Genomic DNA, 18,614 nt, shown 5'->3' with positions numbered 1-18,614 from the left:
GCAGGGCTGAGATAACGACACGCAGTCGGTGAGCTGCAGTTGTAAAAGAGGTTTATTCAAACTTCGCGGCCTCGCTTTAAAGCCTTCCTGATCCTGCCCTCCCCGGGCGGGAATGCTGTAGGGGGCACATATTCACAGTCCCGTCCCGTGCGCGGGCTTTTCCCCTTGCTGGTGAAGCAGGCTTGGCGCCCTCTTTGGGACCGGCCTCAATGCCGGCGCACACCACTTTGTGAGCCGGTTCGAGTGCGCTGGGAAGTGGGTCGCCACATAAGTACAGTTCCAGCAGCATATTCAGGTTTGCTGATGACATCACGGTTGTGGGCTGTATCAAAGGTGGTGATACAGGAGGGAGAATGAAAACCCAGCTGAGTGGTGTCAAAGCAACAACCTGTCACTGTCAGCAAGACCAAGGAACTGATTATTGATCCTCAGGAGAGGGAAACCAGGGGTCATGAGCCAGTCCATCAGAGGACCAGAGGTGGAGAAGGTCAGCAAATTTAAATTCCTGGATGTCACTATCTGAGACGACCTGTACAGGACCCATCATGTAAATGTAATCGCAATGAAAGCACAACTGCACCCCTCCTACTTTAGGAGTCTGTAGAGATTCAGCATGACATCAAAAACTTTGACAAACTTCTATAGATGTGTAGTGGAAAGGGGACTGACTGGCTGCATCACTGCCTGGTTTGGAAACACCAATGCCTTTGAATGGAAACTCCTGTGAAATGTGGATTCAGCCCAGTACATCACAGGTAAAGTCCTCCCAACCTTTGAGCACATCTGCAGGAAACACTGTCATAGGAAAACGGCATCCATCATCAAAAGTCCTCACCACTCAGGCCATGCTCTTTACTTGCTGCTGCTATCTGGTAGAAAGTACCAGATAAGTACCAGAAAGCCTCAGGACTCACACCACCAGGTTCAAGAACAGTTACTACCCCTCAACTATTAGGCTCTTGAACAAAGCAGCAGTAACTGTACTCATCTGTTGGGACGTTCCCACAACAAATGATCTCACTTTAAGGATGCTTTATCTTGTTATTGCTATTTACTTATATTTGCATTTGCACAGTTTGATGTCTTTTATGCTCTACTTGCTCTTTCATTGATCCTGTTTACAGTTACTATTCTATAGATTTGCTGAGTGTGCTCACAGGAAAATGGGTTGTATGTGGTGGCATATATGTACATTGATAATAAAGTTTCGTTTGTACTTTGTAATAATGAAAGTATGCTAGCAAAGTTATAAATTTTTCAGCTCACATGCATATTTAACGAGCTATTAGGTACAAATAGATTATTTCAATTTAAATTTGGTGTTAGCTCGGGATTATTACTGGTTAGCTGTGCTGGGTCTTTAATAATTTTTTGAAAGTGGCACCTTTATGATAACCATGCTTCTTGCTTATGCTGAGATTCTTTGTTTGACTTGCACTGTGTTTGATCACCTGGGGCTGAATACACTTATTAAAACCTGTATTTTTGAATTTGCTGTTGGAATCAAGCACATAATTCTGACGAGGTGTCACAGACCTGAAACATTGAGTGCTTCTCTTTCCACGGATGCTGCCGAACTTGCAGAGTTTTCTCAGCGTTTTATGCTCCCACTTCAGGATTCTGACATCTGCATTCTTTTTCCCCCCAATGTTCAACATTATTTCCTGGCTTTTTAAAGATGTCACGTTCAACTATCTTGATTTGTATTAACACATTTTCTCTTTTTTTTCTCTCTTTTTTTAAAAAACTTTTTTATTGTTACACATTTTCTCTTTTAATGCGACCATTGTATAATGTTGGCCGCATGGTAGACTTTATTAATTGTCAGCTCTGTTAATTTAAATATGTGATTGCATGCAGGGCATTTTTTTGCCCTTCCATTAGCGCTGTTCTGCTGGTTTGGAGCCACTGCTGTATTAGTTCCCTTGAGTGTGTGCGTGCATGCACACTCCTGCCTGATACAAAGGGCTGTTTCTTTGATCACTTGGTGTGGTTTTGTGTATTTATGGGACCCTGAGATGTCTTGGCCCGACCTTGAAATGTTCTTGACAGACCTTAACAGCTGCCAAAGTTTGTGCGAATTTGTGTATGGGTGCAGGAGGGAGGAGAGTGGAGATGTATTGTGAGCTGGGACCAAGTCATTTTAAATGTCTGGTCTTCAAAACATCTAAAGACTGTTGACATTTAATTAAGTAATGTGAAAACTTTATTAAAACTGAAGAGCAATGAAACATTTTTGAAAAGAAATTTGCCTTCCCTCTGCCTCTTAAACATTTGATTTACAATCTACAGTTACTGCCACGCGGTGCCGGGGGTTTGATCGTGGCCTCGGGCGTTGCACGCTATTTGGTCACGGCATAGCACACCCACAGTTGAGCTGATTTCATTTAGTGATTGTGAAAAGAAAAATGTTACTTGGCTATTTTCCATCACTGTCACTTTCCTGAGCCTAGTGGGAAAACTCATTGCTCTTTTTTTTTGTAATGTGTCCTTATGCTTCCAAATCTTTCTTGAGTTGGGACCAATGCTAAATACTAATTGGTCAATAATGGTCTTAAGTGAGAGGAGAAGTGGATATTTTGGCCCCAAGTTAATTGTAGTTAATTTTATCCAGATTTTATACTGCAGTGATACCAAGTCAACTTTTAAACAAAATCTAACTTTTCCTTTCTATATATCTCCAAATTTTTAGGATATTCTTTTCTTTGGGAAGCTGCTTATTTTGGCCTTCTTTAAAAATGTTAATCTCATATGAAATGAATATTAATTTCTCATTCCTGTTTTTAAAAAAATCCCTTTCATCTATTCCTCACTCTAACCTTTACCTTTTCTCATCTGCCTCTTACTTCCCTCTGGGTCCCCTGCTCCTTCCCTTCCTCCTATGGCCCACTCTCCTCTCCTATCAGATTCCTTCATCTCTAGCTCTGTCCTTTCCCACCCACTTGGCTTCACCTATTAGCTTCTAACTAGTTCTCCCTCTTCTCCCTCCACCTTTTTATTCTGGCATATTCCCTCTTCCTTCTCAGTCCTGAAGAAGGGTCTCAGCCCAAAACGTTGACTAATTATTCTGCCTGACCTGCTGAGTTCCTCTGGAGTTTTGTGTGTGCTGATATAAAATGGTCATTCAATTTTGTATAGACTGGTCTGAGGTTTGATCACCTTTTTTGTGTTTGTTTTGTAGTTGAAATACTATGGCTTCGAATCTGAGGGCTTTCATATATTAAAAACTTAATTGATTGAGTTTCCTGTCGAAACTACTGGATTTGCACTGTTGAAATCAGAAAATGTTCATCATGAGTTAATATTTGAAGAAGGGAGGCACACAGATTGTATTAGCAAGGAGGTTCCGTGGTGTTCAGATTCATGCAAAAATAATTTGATTCTGCTCTCGATTAATTCCTCATACTACAAGCTGAAGGAGGGTGGATCTTTAGCACTTTGCCAGGAATGTGGGTCAGAGTTTCTTTGCAGAAGTTGGAGTATGCCGTTTGCAATTTGTGGTAAGCCCTTTTGAGGGTGATCAGCATGTTTTCAATAGGATGCTGATGTTTTCTGCCAATCTACATTTGTAGCTTTTATTCCAGTGACCCACATTGAGTCACAACTTGATAATGGCAGCCTTATCTATGATACTTCCTGTCTGTTGTGGTATTTGATATTTCTTAACAATTTGATTAAGTGTGCCTGGTTTCTATCTTGCTGAGATTGATTCTGTTGAGTCTTTGACAAGCAAGCCATTTTGTGTATAAAGCACTGGGTGTAGTTTAAGGATAATTGAATTGGCATTTTTAATGCGGGGGTGTCTTCTGATGCAGAGAGAATGCAGTCTCCTTCATTGATTTGGGGTTTGCATGTCTGAGCTAGTGAGCGTTGTGCAAGTTTTGTATTTGTAAATTCCATATTCAAAGTTGAAAGTAAATTAATCAAGTATGTACAAGTATTTTTTACTATATACGACGAGATTAATTTTCTTGCAGATATTCACGGAACAAAGAAACAATAGAATCAATGAGAAACTGCTCACAAAGGCTAAGAAACAATCAGTGTACAAAAGAAGACAATCTGTGTGCAAATACAAAAAAATCAAGAAATCAATCATGAGTTCTTGAAAGTTAGTCCTTAGGTGTGGAATCAGTTCAATGTTGAGGGGAGTGAAATTATTGATGCGAGTACAGGGGTTGGATGATTGAAGTTTAGTGATTGTTTCTGAACCTGGTGGTGTGGGGCCTGAGGATCCTGTACCACCTCCCTGAAAGCAGCAGTGAGAAGAGAGCAAGGCCTGGATGGTGGGGGTCCTTAATGATGGATGCTGCTTTCCTGTGGTGGGCTCCTTGCAGATGTGTCCAGTGGTGGTGAGAGCTTTTCCTGTGATGGGCTGGGCTGTATCTACCACTTCTGTAGGCTTTTCTGTTCTTGGGCATTGGTGTTTTCATTCCAAGCTGGGATGCAATTACCGGTAGTAGGATGTTGTCCACTGTGCATCTTTAGATGTTTGTCAAAGTTGTAGATAACATGCTGAATTTATGCAAACTTGTAAGAAAGTAGAGATGTTGCCATACTTGCTTTGAAATGACATTTACATGCTAGTCCCAGGACAGATCCTCTGATAAGATAAAGCAAAACAATTTATATTTACCAACCCTTATGCAGGACTGGTTCATGGACCCCTGATTTGTTTCATCTGTAGTCAGTCAGCTCTTTGGTTTTGCTGAGGTTGAATGAGAGGTTGTTGATGTGGCACCATTCAACCAGATGTTCAATCTCCATCCTGTATACTGATTTGTCGTCATGATTTGTATGCATTTTAACATTTGGTCATAGTTATGTTGGTGGAGAATTACAGTTTAGAATGCCTTTTCATATTCTGTTCACAAACTTTTAAGTACTGTATACTGTATATGTTGGTCTGTATTTCTAATAAGGGGACTCATTGGTTCTTAATAATACCTGGTTTCGAATTTGGGTTGGATGCACTAGCACAGTCTTACAGTGACAGCTATGAGATTTCTCAAGGAGCTTCACAAAAATTTGTCAGGAAGATTAATAGGGAATTATGTGGCTAGATTCTAAAAGCTTGGTCAAGGAGGTAGATTTTAAAGAGTTTATCAAAAAAGAGTGAAAATGCAACTGAAAGGTATGGGTCAGAGATAATTCCAGATCTTAACATGCCTGTACCTAGAAATGGTTGAACATAACAACCCTAAGGGTTTATAGGCTGGAGGAAGTTAAAGAAGTGAAAGGGTTCATCTGTTGTGGGATTTGACTACCAGGAAGGGAATGTTAATTTTCATCTGTTGCTTATCTGGAAGCTAATATAAGAGTAATAGGCAGCAATTTTAGGTGAGCTTGGGTTTATACAGCTTCGGGAAAAATACTGCATTGGATTGAAGAGGTTTGGGTAACAGTGACACAGATGAAAGTTACAGTGGATAAACTGTTTCCTTATTTTAACTAAAGGCCCCAGATGTGAAGTACAGTTTGTCCTGCCACCAATGTTGACTGACCTGCAGTGTGTTCCCAGCATTTTCAGTTTTTATTCCAGTGATTGGACTATTCCCAGGGAAAAGATGGAGTTGTCGATGACTAAGTATAGGTACTGGGAGAAACAAAGTCATAGAGAGCACTGCAGCAAACAAGTGGACCCTTAAGCCCATCTGGTCCATGCCTCATCCCACCAGCCCACGCCTGGAAAATGGCACTCCATACCCCTCTCATCCACGTTCTTATCCAAATTTCTCCTAAATGCTGAAATCATACCTGCATTCTCCACTTCCTCTGGCAGGTTTATGCAAGTGTGAAGTGGTAGAGTCGTTAAATAACTGATCCATATACCTGGACTAGCAGTCGAAACACTGGGTTCACATTTCACCATGGCATCGCCATGATGTAGGGAAAACAACAGCTTGCCTTGCAACAATCACCACAAGTGCTACTGGATTTTTGTAAGGCCCCATTTGGCTCTCAAACGTCTTTAAGGGAGGAAGATTTGCCTTCCTTCCCTAGTTTGGCCTGCATGTAATTCCAAGTGCACACTTGTGGTTGGCTCTTTTTAATAAAAAAAAACAACCTGACAAGCCACTCTGTTAAACCAATGTCACTGCTTTATATCGAGAAAAGATAAAACTAGGCAGACTATCTAATTGTATTGTAGGCACAGAATTCGGAAACAGCAAGGTTGTTCTCAGGACAGCCAACCTTGCAAAGTCCTCACAGGCATCTGGGGACTGGCCAAGGCAGATTAGCTTTATTTATTGATTGTATGTACTTTGAAACATGCAGTAAAATGTGTCATTTGTGTTAACAATACGGTTTGAGAATTTGCCTGGGACACCACACATGTTGGTACTAGCATAGCATGCCCAAAATAATCAACAGAACAACACACTTGTAACAGCAGTTGACAACCATATCAGCAAAACAATCCTCTTTTACTGCTCCCACCAACTACACATGCAGATGGGCCTTCAGCCCCAGTACCGGCCACTTCCAGACCTCCAACCTCCAGACTGTGGCCCTGGACTCGTATTCATCGGGCTTCTGACCACCAGACTCTCTGACCTAGAGGCTTCAACTTTCAGGTTTTGACTTTCCTTAAATTCCCCATGGACTCCAGACCTAATGAACTGCCATATTGTTGAGTTAAACTGGGCAAGGGGATGTCTTACTGTTTACCAACTGAAACAGGTGAGTCTCTAGACTGAACAATGCTTGGAAGAGGCATTGAAAGTAGCAGAGGAACAGATTATACTCCAGATGATTGTCTTCATTAACAGTCACCAAAAATGGCTTAGAAGTAACACCATTGGCCAAGCTAATTGAATTCTGAAGATGCTAGAAATCCAAGCAACACACACAAAATGCTTCATCAATCGTGATGAAAAGTCTTGGCTTGAAACATCGACTGTTTATTCTCTTCCATAGGTGCAGCTTGGCCTGCTGAGTTCCTCCAGGGTTCTGTGTGAGTAGCTTTGAATTCTGAAGGACACAGCCACTATTGGATGAAGATATTTCACTGTGTCTTGGCCACTTTACCATCTGTCCTTGAAAGCATTGATAGAAATGACCACCAAGCAGTCCTTGTGGAAACACAGCGCTGCCTTTGCATTGAGATGCCTTCCAATGTGTTGTATGCTACTGCAAATGGACTTAATGGGATGGTCAAATCAAATCTGGGCACCTGAAGCACTGTGTATCATAAGTGAGGCAGAAAGGTACACAGTCACCATCTGTAACTTCATGGCCCCACAGCTCCTTACTGTTCCATTACTATCAAACCAGATGATCAAATCTAGTTCAGTGTGGAGTATGCAAAGTATCTTTGGAGCAGCAGCATCAGGCAAATCTAAAGATGATTCTTCACTTATGGCTGTGTGGCTAGGCACATCTCAGACACAGTTTATACATTTGCTGATGACACGACCATTGCTGGCAGAATCTCATATAGTGATGAGGTTTTGCACAAGAATGAGAGTTTTGTTAGTTTAGTAGTGTCACAACAATATCAGTGATACTGAGGAACTGATTGTGGACTTCAGGAGAAGAAGTTGTGAGAACACACACCAGCCCTCGGACCTCCTTGAGAAGTCATTGATGGAAAGGGTGAGCAGCTTCAAGTTGCTGGGCACCAGCATTTCCAGAGGTTCTATCCTAGGCCCAACACATTGATGCAATCAAGACGTCAATGAAGCTCTACTTCATTACAAGTTTGAGAAGATTTACTTTGTCAACAGAGTCTAGCAAATTTTTACAGATGTACAGTGGAGAGTATTCTGACTTGTTGCATCATCGTCTTCTCCGGAGGCTTCGATGCACAGGATCATGAGAAGCTGCAGAGGGTTGTAGATTCAGCCAGTTCCACAATGGGTACAAGCCTCCCCAACATCGAGGACGCCTTCAAAAGGCAGTCAATTGGTCACGGGTGTAACTGAGTGACGTAGGCTCATTGGGCTGAAAGGCTTGTTACCATGCTGTATCTCGAAATAAAGTTACAACATTGGTATCTTCACAATAGTGCACAAAATTGCTCAGATATGTAAATGATTTTTTACCCAAAAAAAGGACAAATCAAATCCAGTTAATTACCATCCAATCATTTTCCTGTCAACAAAGTAATGGAAGGGCTCATCAAAATTGCTGTCAAGTGGCGTTCATTCACCAACAACCTATTCACTGTCCATTTTGGGTATCCCTGGAACCAGAATTAAGCAAAATCCTGAGTCAAGCATGGTCCAATGAGCTGAATTAATGGGATGTAGTTAGCATGACGGTCTTTGATATCAAGATATCATTTGGCTAAATGTGGCATCAATGAGCTCTTGTAAAATTAAAGACAATGATGTTGATGAGTAGACCCTGCAATGGTTGGAGTCGTAAATAAAGGAAAATGGTTGTGTGTTGGGAGTCAATCATCTCAGTGGCACTTCTGCAGGTACTGTTACTGGGACCATCTACAACTGCTTCAAGGACCTTTATTCTTTCACAATGTCACAAGTGTGGATGTTGGATGAAGATGGGGCAGCATAGCAGTTAGTGCAACACCATTACGCTCAAGGCTCTGCAGAGTTTGCATTCGGTTTGGTGCCATTCTAGAAGGAGCCTGTGTACGTCCTCCCTGTGGAATGTGTGGGTTTTCTCTGGGTCCTCAGGTTTTTTTGCACTGTGGGAGGAAACCAATCGGGTAGGTTAATGGGTCATTGTAAGTTGTCCCGTGATTAGGCTAGGGTTAATCAGGTTTGTTAGGGGTTGTTGAAGCGCTGTGGCTCAAAGCACCAGAAGTGCCTACTCTGCACTGTATTGCTAAAATTAAGATAAAACTACACATTGCTCAATTTCATTTATAATTATTGCACAGAATTTGAAGGTCTCAAAGCAAAACTGGACAATGTTCAGGCATGGATAAAATAATGACAACTTCACAGAGTTGTGGTTGCAGCTCGGCACTTCAAAGTAACCAACCTCCCCTCTATGAACTCTGTCTATCACTGCCTCAGCTTAGCATAATCGAAGACCCACATACCCCTAGCATTCTCTCTTCCCCTCCTCCCATTGTACAGAAATTACAGAAACCCGAAAGCATGTATCAATCGGCTCAAGGACAGCTTCTATCCCACTGTTAATCAGACTCTTGTATGGATCTCTTGTACAATAAGATGGACTCTTTAACCTCACATTTTACCTCATTACGATTTAGCACTTTATTCTTTCCCTGCACTGTGCTTTTTGGGTAGCTCTTACACTTTATTCTGCATTATTGATTTCCCTTATTCAAGCTCAGTGCACTGCAATAATCTGATCTGTATAAACATAATGCAAGACAAGTATTTTTCACTGTATCTAGGTACATGTGACAATAATAAACCAATAGCAATACAACAAAAAGGCTTGGTAATTAATCAGTAACAAAAGTCTCGAACCATTTACCTTTGACGTCCAGTTGCGTTACCATCATCAAAATCCTCATTGATATCCTGTGGGTTGCCATTGATCAGGAACTTGACTAGACCAGCTTTATAAATAACCTGCGTTTGTAGTCATTTTATCATGCAGTGAGTGACTTGGTTCATGATGCCTAAAGGCTTGCCACTATCAACAAGGCACAAGTTGGCTATATAATTGAATGATCTCCATTTGCCTATGGGTACCTATTGCAACACCAACATCTTCAAGAGGGCAAATAGGCCACTTGAGTTGCACCCCATTAGCTGCCCGAACGATTCACCCTCCCCAACACTAGGACTGTAGCATATCCCAGCTACGAAATTCATTGTAGTTACTTGTCTGGACTACTCTGACAGCCCAAACATGGATTCCACCACTAGGAAGGACAAGGGGAGGAGGTGTATGAAAATACCGTCACATACAGGTTCCTCTCCTGGTCGCGTTCCATCCTGATTTGGAAATGTATTGCTGGTCCTTCTTCATTGCTGGATCCAAGTCTTAGAACTCCCTTCCAACAGTGAAGGCACCTTCTCTGGATGGACATCAATGGTCCGAGTAGCTAGCTTGCCTCCATCTTATCTAAGGCAATTAAGAATGAGCAATATATGCTGGCCTTGTTTGCAATGTTCAGATTCCAAAAAAGTATTTTTTCATTAGAACTTGAGCATGTGAATTAGTTAATTATAGTCCTTGACAAATCAGCGGAATATTTTGGCAGTGTTGGAGGTACAGAATGGTCAGAGGTGGGTGCACTTTTTGAACTGGAAGTTGAAGGTTTTCGTGGTGGTTAGGATGTGTTTGAATCCAATGGTGCTGCAGTCAAAAGAGGCTGCCGGGAATGTGTGAGATCCAGTGCTTCCATGATAAGATTTTCAAAGGGATTTGAAAATTTTTGTGCAAAATTGCTGATTGTCGAGTTGAAGGGACTACTACTTCCGCGACTCAAAGGTGATGTTTGACTGTATAGCTCTCAGTAATTGGAGCTAAAGCGGGACCTCTTTGTCCAAATTGATCTTGGGTAAAGAAATATCTTAATGAAAATCAATGTTCACAGCATAACGTGTATGAGTGTGTACATCTGTGCCTTTTCATTGCTTGCTTTTTACTTAATGATGCAACATTTTTACACTTTAAGTGACAATTTGTTCTCTTTTTATTTTACAGAATGGACATGGAGTGTCAGAGGAAATAACAGATATTCCAGCACAGGTATTAATGGACATAATTACCTCCAACTGGATGGCATGAACATCTATTTTTGTTTTCCCACCCCTTCCCTCTTCTATTCTCTACTCTGGCCTCTTACCTCTTCCCACCTGCCTATCACCTCACTGGTGCCCCTCCCCCTTCCCTTTCTCCTATGGTTCACTCTCCTCTCCTAACAGATTCCTTCCTCTCCAACCCTTTACCTTTCCCATCCACCTGGCTTCAGTAATCACCTTCTAGCTAGCCTTCTTCCCCTCCCCATACCTTTTTATTCTGGTGCCTTGCCCCTTTCCAGTCCTGAAGAAGGGTCTCATTCTGAAACGTTGACTGTTTATTCATTTCCATAGCTGCTGCCTGACTTGCTGAGTTCCTCCAGCATTTTGTGTGCATTGCTTTGGATTTCTTGTGTTTATTAATGTACAGTATGCAAAAAGTAGACATTAAAAATAAAACAAATAGAAGTAGAAATTCATTATGTTTAGAGTGTTACAAAATTTAAATAGAACGTACTTTGTAGACGATCACTGAAGAATAAGGGAAGCAGCATCATAGCCAGGTGTATTACAGAAAACATGATTGGCGCAGTTTCCGAAAACAAGCCTTTGCATATGCAGGAAGTCCAAGAGGAGAGAGATTCATTGTGCTGACCTTTCACTGGAATAAGGAAAGGTGTTAGCTGAACAGAGTTTAGTGTGTAAAGGAGGAGCAGAGACTGTGAGAATGGAAGGTAGGAGAGATGAGATGATGTTGACATTAACTCGGCTCTGTACTGCGGGCTGCAGGCTTTGTGTCTACGGACTCGCTTTGCTCTGAATGCTGTTTGACTGCGTGATTTGTTTCTTTTTCTCTCTGCACGTTGGGTATTTAACAGTCTTTTTTTGATGGGGTCTGTTGTGTTTCTTTGTTTTGTGGTTGCCTGTAATGAGACGAATTTCAAGGTTGAATAACATACTTTGATAATAGATGTACTTTGAACTTTGGTGCAAGAAGACTGTCTTAGGGTGGTGAATGTGTGGAATTTATTGCCATAGATAGCCAGCTTGTTTAAAGTGGAGTCTGATGTGTTCATAATTAGTAAGGATATCAAAGGTTAGAGGAGGAAGGCAGGAAAGTAAATTAGCCATGCTTAAATGACAGAGTGGACTCTAACTGAATGGCCTAATTCTGCTCCTATATCTTATGGTCTAAGAAAGGAGTGGTAATAGAACAACTAAGGAAATTATTCAGCTTAGCCGGAGTGATGAACCTGTGAGACTCGTTGTCCTAGGCAGCAGTGGAGGCCAAGTCATTGGGTATATTTAAGGTCGAGTCCAATAGATTCTTGATTGGTCAGGGCATGAAGCGATATGGGGGGGAAGGCAGGAGATTGAGGTTGAGAGAGAAAAAAATCGATCACCATGATGAAATGGCGGAGCAGAGTTGATGGGCCAAATGGCCTAATTCTGCTCCTCTATCTTATGATCTACATGGGAGAATCAGAATTGGTATATGAAATAAAAGATGTTGAAAACCAATCAGTTATATTTGTTCCATTTTCCATAATTCTGTTCTCTCCCTTTTTGCACCCTTCCTGAATCATTTCATTTACCCTCCATCACCCCACAGCCCCCACATTCATTGTTATTTCTGATACTTCCAATGTGATGCTGCCATCTTACACACATTGCCCTTGCCTTTCAGTATTCCACTGGTTCACTGCTTCCTACCCCATCTTCATCAATATGCATTCCTTTTCCCATCGTGAGCAATCAACAAGAGTGTAGTATCTCCTAGGTCTCCTCCCTTCCCACCATTCAGATTCCTAAACACATTTTCCAGGTAAAGCAGTAATTTGTTTGTTTGCCTTTCAATTTAAAATACAGTATTCACTGCTCTCAATGGCATTGGGGCAACCATGTGTAAACTGTCCTTAGCTTCACATCTCTGCCCCTTAAATCCTTGGTTCCATTCCCCCTCTAATTTCTCTTGACCTCCCACGATGGCTGAAGAATGGCACATCAGCTTCCAGCCTCAGTGTTGTTTTCAACAGTTCAGATAATAAACATTTGCAGCATTTTCTAATTTGCTTTCCCAAATTCGTGTTGGGATTAATGTCTATCCCCGTAGAAGGGAGTGTGGGGATGATGGGACGTTATTGTGGACTTGGGTCCTCCTGGTTTGTCAAAAAGGGGGAGAATTGCCCCATCAAATTTTAGAATTTGAGGGGGTAATTCTCCGATATCCCTGACAATTCCATTAGAGTTTATTTTTAATTTTAGGTTTTTGCCTACATATCACATTAGCATCCTGGGTTGCCATATATTGACTTGCCTTTAGTCAGTTTACCTCACCTGCATTCACTTTTGTCTCGCTGTCTCCTTCTTCTGTTGATTGCACAGCTTTCCCAATTCCGGTGAAAGTTTAAGTGTTTTTCTCTCCATATATGTATGTAGCCTGAGTATTTTGAAAGTTTATAGCTGTACTCACATGTAATGTGCTAAGTGTTTTGTACACAAATTTCGCATTATTCTCTTTATCTACTGCCCATCATGCAGTTGGTATTTAGGACAGCAATGAAGGTCTTCCATCTCTGACAGTGTTCAGGGCTTTTGTTCATCATGTCAGTAACTTCCTCTTGGTTTTCACTACTGTCACTCATGCAAGTGCTGGGTGAAGGCTCAGGAATACCGTCGCTCTCAGATGTAGAAGGATTCTTCATTGCGGTTTCATTAACAATGTTGTTTTATCGGTCAGGGTTGTTAGCCCTGAGCAGAACTCCTGAACCTGGAGGACTGGTGGACTACTCTTAGTCTGACCTCTACCCTTTGACCTGTTTGGCATGGGTGACCCTAGCAAGAGCTAAAGCATACAAAGCCCTGACTCCAGCCAACACAGCTCTCTGGTCATCGAGGCACGCAAGGTCCAAACCACAACAAGATTGTGGTCCTCTTGGAGAATAATTCTGTTTAAGAAGGATTAAAATAAAACTTCTGTTCACGGCAGAAGGGATGGTATCTTGACTATTTGCTCATCAGTTATGTATTCTTATCAGTATGTAATTTAACATTCAACATTAAGCTCTGAAGTGATTTTTTTTGCATAACTGACCAGTGGAAATCTCTTTATTTCTTTTCCATGGAAATGTATATACTGACTTTGGATCTGTAAATGTGATGGTGTATCATACAATTTTTATAATGTAACATTTCTATTTAAAATTGCACATCAGTCGCATCAAGAATTGTTGTCAAATTCTTATTTGCACTTGAGTGTATTAATGAATTCTGCTTGATGCATTTCATCTAGTGTTGCAATTTTACTTTAGAACTATGATCACGTACTATTAATTGTTGCTAGTTAAGTTTTAAGATGATATCTGTAATAACAGTGACCTAGATGTGCATTTGCAAAATAATGACATTCATGTGACAGTGATAAGGATTTTTCTTAACCAAGTATTTGTAAGCAGTGAGCAAGTGTGAACTGTTGCTCATGTCCGTTAGAAAAAAATGCTGACTGTTAAAATGTCATCATGAAGTACATGCTGCAGCAGAAGTCATGCTTTTTGTAAATGATGCAGAAATAATTTTGAAGCCGATTGAGCTTGACAATGCTGCAATTATAATACATGTTAACACAAAACTGCCAAGGTTTCTAAGTGTTTGCCCAGGTTTATTGACCTGATGTGTTATGGTTCTGTGTGTTTTTTTTATGACTGATAACTTTGGATGGAGCTTTGATTTCTTCTCCATTGTCATCTTTCAGCTCCTGATGCTCAGATAAAGAAGTATTGGGTGGGGGGGAACTTTATTCATTTCTAATATTCCATCTAATTTTCGTTTACACAGCTGCGTGGACCAACCATTGCTGTGAGCAGGGAATTTTTACTATAAACACCCTAGCAAGTGGTGATGAGGACCCTGGTGTAACAAGTCCAGAGAACCCTGAACGTGGCAGCAGAGGTGGAAAGAGTGGTGAAGAAAGCATATGGGGTGCTTGCCTTTACCTGTTTTAGCCTAGAGTTGAAGTGGTGGGATGGTATATTACAATTTAGATAAGGTTGCACTTGGCACATTGTGCAGATCTATTTGCTATACTGTAGCAAGGAAGTGGTTGTGTTGTAGAAGGTGTAGACACAATTCACCAGGTTGTTGAAATATTTCAACTAAGGATTTGTACTAATTCTTTTCAAGAGGGTGTCTGTGACATGGAAGCATAGATTTAAGGTAAGGTATAGAGGGGAATTTCTTTCATTTGTCTGAGGTGACAGAGGCAGATACTCTTAACTTCTAAGCTTCTAGCCAACCTCTTGAATTGTCAGGACATAGAAGTTTATGCCAAAATGTGAATGAATGTGTGCAAAATGGGCGTCACCATAGTGCAGTGGTTAGCACGATGCTATTACAGCTCAGGGCATTGGAGTTCAGAGTTCAAATCCAGCATCCTTTGTAAGGAGTTTCTGCATGCTCTCTGTGAAAGTGTGGGTTTCCTCCAGGTGCTCTGGTTTCTTCCCACAGTCCAAAGACATACCGGTTAGAATGTTAATTCTTTTTGGGACCCTTAGCTCTTAAGTGCAGCACATGCCATTGATGACCTCCCATCTCCGTCGTCTTCTGAACTCAATGGTATGGTTGGAGTTCATCAACACCTCTGCGATCCATTGCATCCACTGTACAGGGGGTTGGGCTGAGCAGCTTCACCAGACCCCTGTTGGCTGGCCTTGCCCATTTCCTCTTCTCAAGACAGCTTGGAATTTGAGAGGAAGAAGATTAATTGGTCATTGTAAGTTGTCCTGTGATTAGGCTAGGATTAAATAGTTGGGTTGCTGGGTGGTGTGGCTCGTTTAACTGGCCTCTAAATCAAATAGACATATTGCATGGTTGGCTGAATGGCCTCTTCCTGTGCTATTCTTATGACCTGGATGTGAAACTTGTGCAAGATAAGCGATGACATCAGCCATGTGGCTTTTCCCATATTGTGTGTGCTTACTTGCGCTGTATCAAATAGCTTGTACGAAATGAGGCAGAGAAGCCAATCATCATACAATGGTAAGAGCCTTTTACAAAGTGATGAAAAAGTTTTATACACGGGGTTGTGTGTGATGCAATTAATGTTACATAATCTGTCCCCTGTTCAATTCTAATAGGCAAGTCCGTGCAGATAATATGTTGTGAATTAAAATAAATATTATAGACATGGTCTAATGCTGGTTTGTGTTTAATTGGCAGCTAGGAACTTTATAGTGCTTGGAGTATCCATTATCGCTAATGTTACAACATTAATATTGAAGGATGCTTCTGAGTAATTTAGAGATCTTGGTGCCAGTGGTTGACCTCATTGATGCCCACGTATGCAATACTGTCTCCTCAAGTACTGCTTAGGATTGTTGCACTTTTTTAAAAATAATGGTTCCCTGTCAAGACTTTGAAGCAATTTTCAGAAATTATTACGAAGTCGTTGTTCTCTAGCAACCCAACTCAATAATGAACTATATTCAGAAGGAACACACACAAAGTGCTAGAAAAGCCTTAAACCACATCACATTGGTTCATTGGTTGTTTCAGTAAATTATACTTAAACAAAGCAGTAAAATGAAACAAAAATCTTCATATTGCCTTTAAACAGATTTGAATGTAGTCATGAGATTCTGCAGATGCTGGAAATCTTGTGAAAGATCTTGTGAAACAGTTGACGTTTCAGGTAGAGACCCTTCATCAGGGCTGGAAAATGGTGGGGGGGGGGGGGAGAAGCTCGAATAAGATGTTGGGAGGAGGGAAAGCTGGTAGAGCATTGAGTCCAGGTGAGGGAGAAAGTGAGTGGAGGGTGATGAAGTAAGAAGATGGGAAGTCAGAGCTGGGAGAGGTTAAGGGCTGGAGAAGTAAGAGTCTGATGGGAGTGGACATGGAGGAAAGGGAAGGAGGAGGGGCATTAGATGGAGATGATGGGCACATGAAGAGAAGAAAAGGAGTAAGAAGGGAGCCAGAATAGGTAATGGAAATATCGACTGTTTACTCCCCTCCATAGATGCAGCCTGACCTGCAGAACTCCTCTATCACTTCCTGTTCTATCACATTTCTGGCATCTGCAGAATCTCTTGAGACTATATTCAAATCTGTTTAAAGGCAATGTGCAGATTTTATTGCATTTTACTGCTTCATTTTTATTGAAAAGACCAGTGCATCAATGTTCAGGGATTTTGTTTCCCAGCAGAAAGTTGACCAGTGTACTCAGTTGTCTGGGGGCTGAGATGGAGTGACATTGATGGATCGGTTTTGGACTACACTTGTATCATTTTCTTGTTTAGACTTTCTGATTATTGTAAAAGTTTCAAATGGAAATGAAAACTGAAAGCTCTGAATAACCCAAGAGAAATAGAGTTGAAGTGTCTGGTTGTTAACCTTTCATAATGACTTGACAAAAGCTCTTGGAGCTTGACAAGTATGTTTCTGTCGCTATAGATGCTGCCTTACTGACTACTTCCGCCAATTTCTGTTTACATTCTGATGTGCAGATAATTTGAGTAGAAAGCTTAGTGACTCCATAAAATAACGTGAACTTAGTCATGTTCCTTGTTCAGACGAACACTGATAGAAGCTTGGCAGTTGGCATCCCCTTGTTTTTCAAAACAAGTGTGTTATGAGTGGGTGATAAATGGATACCGTAACACTCATAGACCAAAATAATTGCTTGCCATATGGAAATGCAAAGCTCTATTTTTGTTTTTATTCACAGTCTAATGAATTATGATACCATAGTCTTTGATAAATAGTAACCTTTTCTACTTGAATTGTATGCAATTGTGAGCATTTAATTCAAGTGGGCCTCAAGAATCATTGACACCTAATGCATAAACTGGAAAAAAAACATTACATTTAATTAGGGGCATAATTTTAAGCTTTCACTATAGTACAAGGAATGATTTGCCTTGGGGACGGAGGAGGAAGATGATCATTATATGGTAAAATCTTCTGTGCAAGTTCATGTGTAACACAGATTAGCAGATCATCATCATCATTATGTGCCTGGTGTATGACATAAGTGATCGTGGTCTCATGACCATGATTGTTCTTGGCAAATTTTCTGCAGAATTGATTTGCCATTGCTGCCTTCTGGACAGTGTCTTTACAAGGCAATGCACACAGAATGCTGGAAGAGCTCAGCAGGTCAACGTGTTAGAGTCCTGAAGAAGGGTCTCGGCCCAAAGCATCAATTGTTTACTATTTTCCATAGATGTTGCTTGACCTGCTGAGTTCTTCCAGCGTTTTATGTATATTGCTTTGGATTTCCAGCATTTGCAGATTTTCTAGTGTTAATGTCTTTACAAGATGGGCGAGCCCAGCCATTTTCAATACTTTCAGAGATTGTGTGACGTCAGTGGTTGCATAAGCAAGACTTGTGATAAGCACCAGCTGCTCATATGACCATCCATCACCTGCTCCCATTGCTTCACTTGACCTTGAAATGGGGGCTAAACAGGTGCTAAACCTTGCCCAAGGGTAACCTGTAGGCTAGTGCAGGGAACGAGCTCCTTACCTCTCCTTTGGTACAGGCATATCTCACTCTGCCACCCAAGCTGGTAAGTAGAAGTATAAATTAAGACAACAGCTAGGTAAATTTAAGGTAGTTAGATAGTAGTTAGGTTAAAAAGTAGGTAAATTGCTAGAAGTGGATTGGGAGGAGTAGACCCAATGAACGGGTAAGTTTTAAAAACCAATAATGGATTACCAAAGAGTTCAAACTTGTGATGGCTTTATCAACTTTGTGAGAAGAAAGGGAATAGCAAAGATAGAAGTAAACTTTATAGTAACAATGAAAGTGAATGCAGGGAATAAAGAACTAGGCAAGGTACAAAAAAAAGTATTTTATATCTTCCTTTGGTGTAGAAGATGATGTAGCTGAGCTGGGGGTGAACCAAGAGTCATGGTCAAGTATTTAAGTCTTTAATATTGCTGAATAGAAAGTACTGAAAAACTAATGAAGCTGAAAGAGAT

The 18,614-nt window shown here is 41.0% G+C and overlaps 1 protein-coding gene across 4 annotated transcripts in view; it reads left to right on the top strand.

The window, feature by feature from the left end:
- rps6ka1 (ribosomal protein S6 kinase a, polypeptide 1) overlaps positions 1–18,614 on the top strand; it is a 165,485-nt gene that overhangs the window by 14,365 nt on the left and 132,506 nt on the right. For all 4 annotated transcript variants that reach the window (XM_073034406.1, XM_073034403.1, XM_073034409.1 and 1 more), the window contains exon 2: positions 10,603–10,647. In XM_073034406.1, the coding sequence (XP_072890507.1) occupies positions 10,603–10,647 (45 nt within the window). The remainder of the gene's footprint in view (positions 1–10,602; positions 10,648–18,614) is intronic.

The sequence above is a fragment of the Hemitrygon akajei genome, chromosome 32 (genome assembly GCF_048418815.1).
Source record: "Hemitrygon akajei chromosome 32, sHemAka1.3, whole genome shotgun sequence".
Lineage (NCBI taxonomy): Eukaryota > Metazoa > Chordata > Chondrichthyes > Myliobatiformes > Dasyatidae > Hemitrygon > Hemitrygon akajei.
This window is presented reverse-complemented; position numbering and strand designations above follow the sequence as displayed.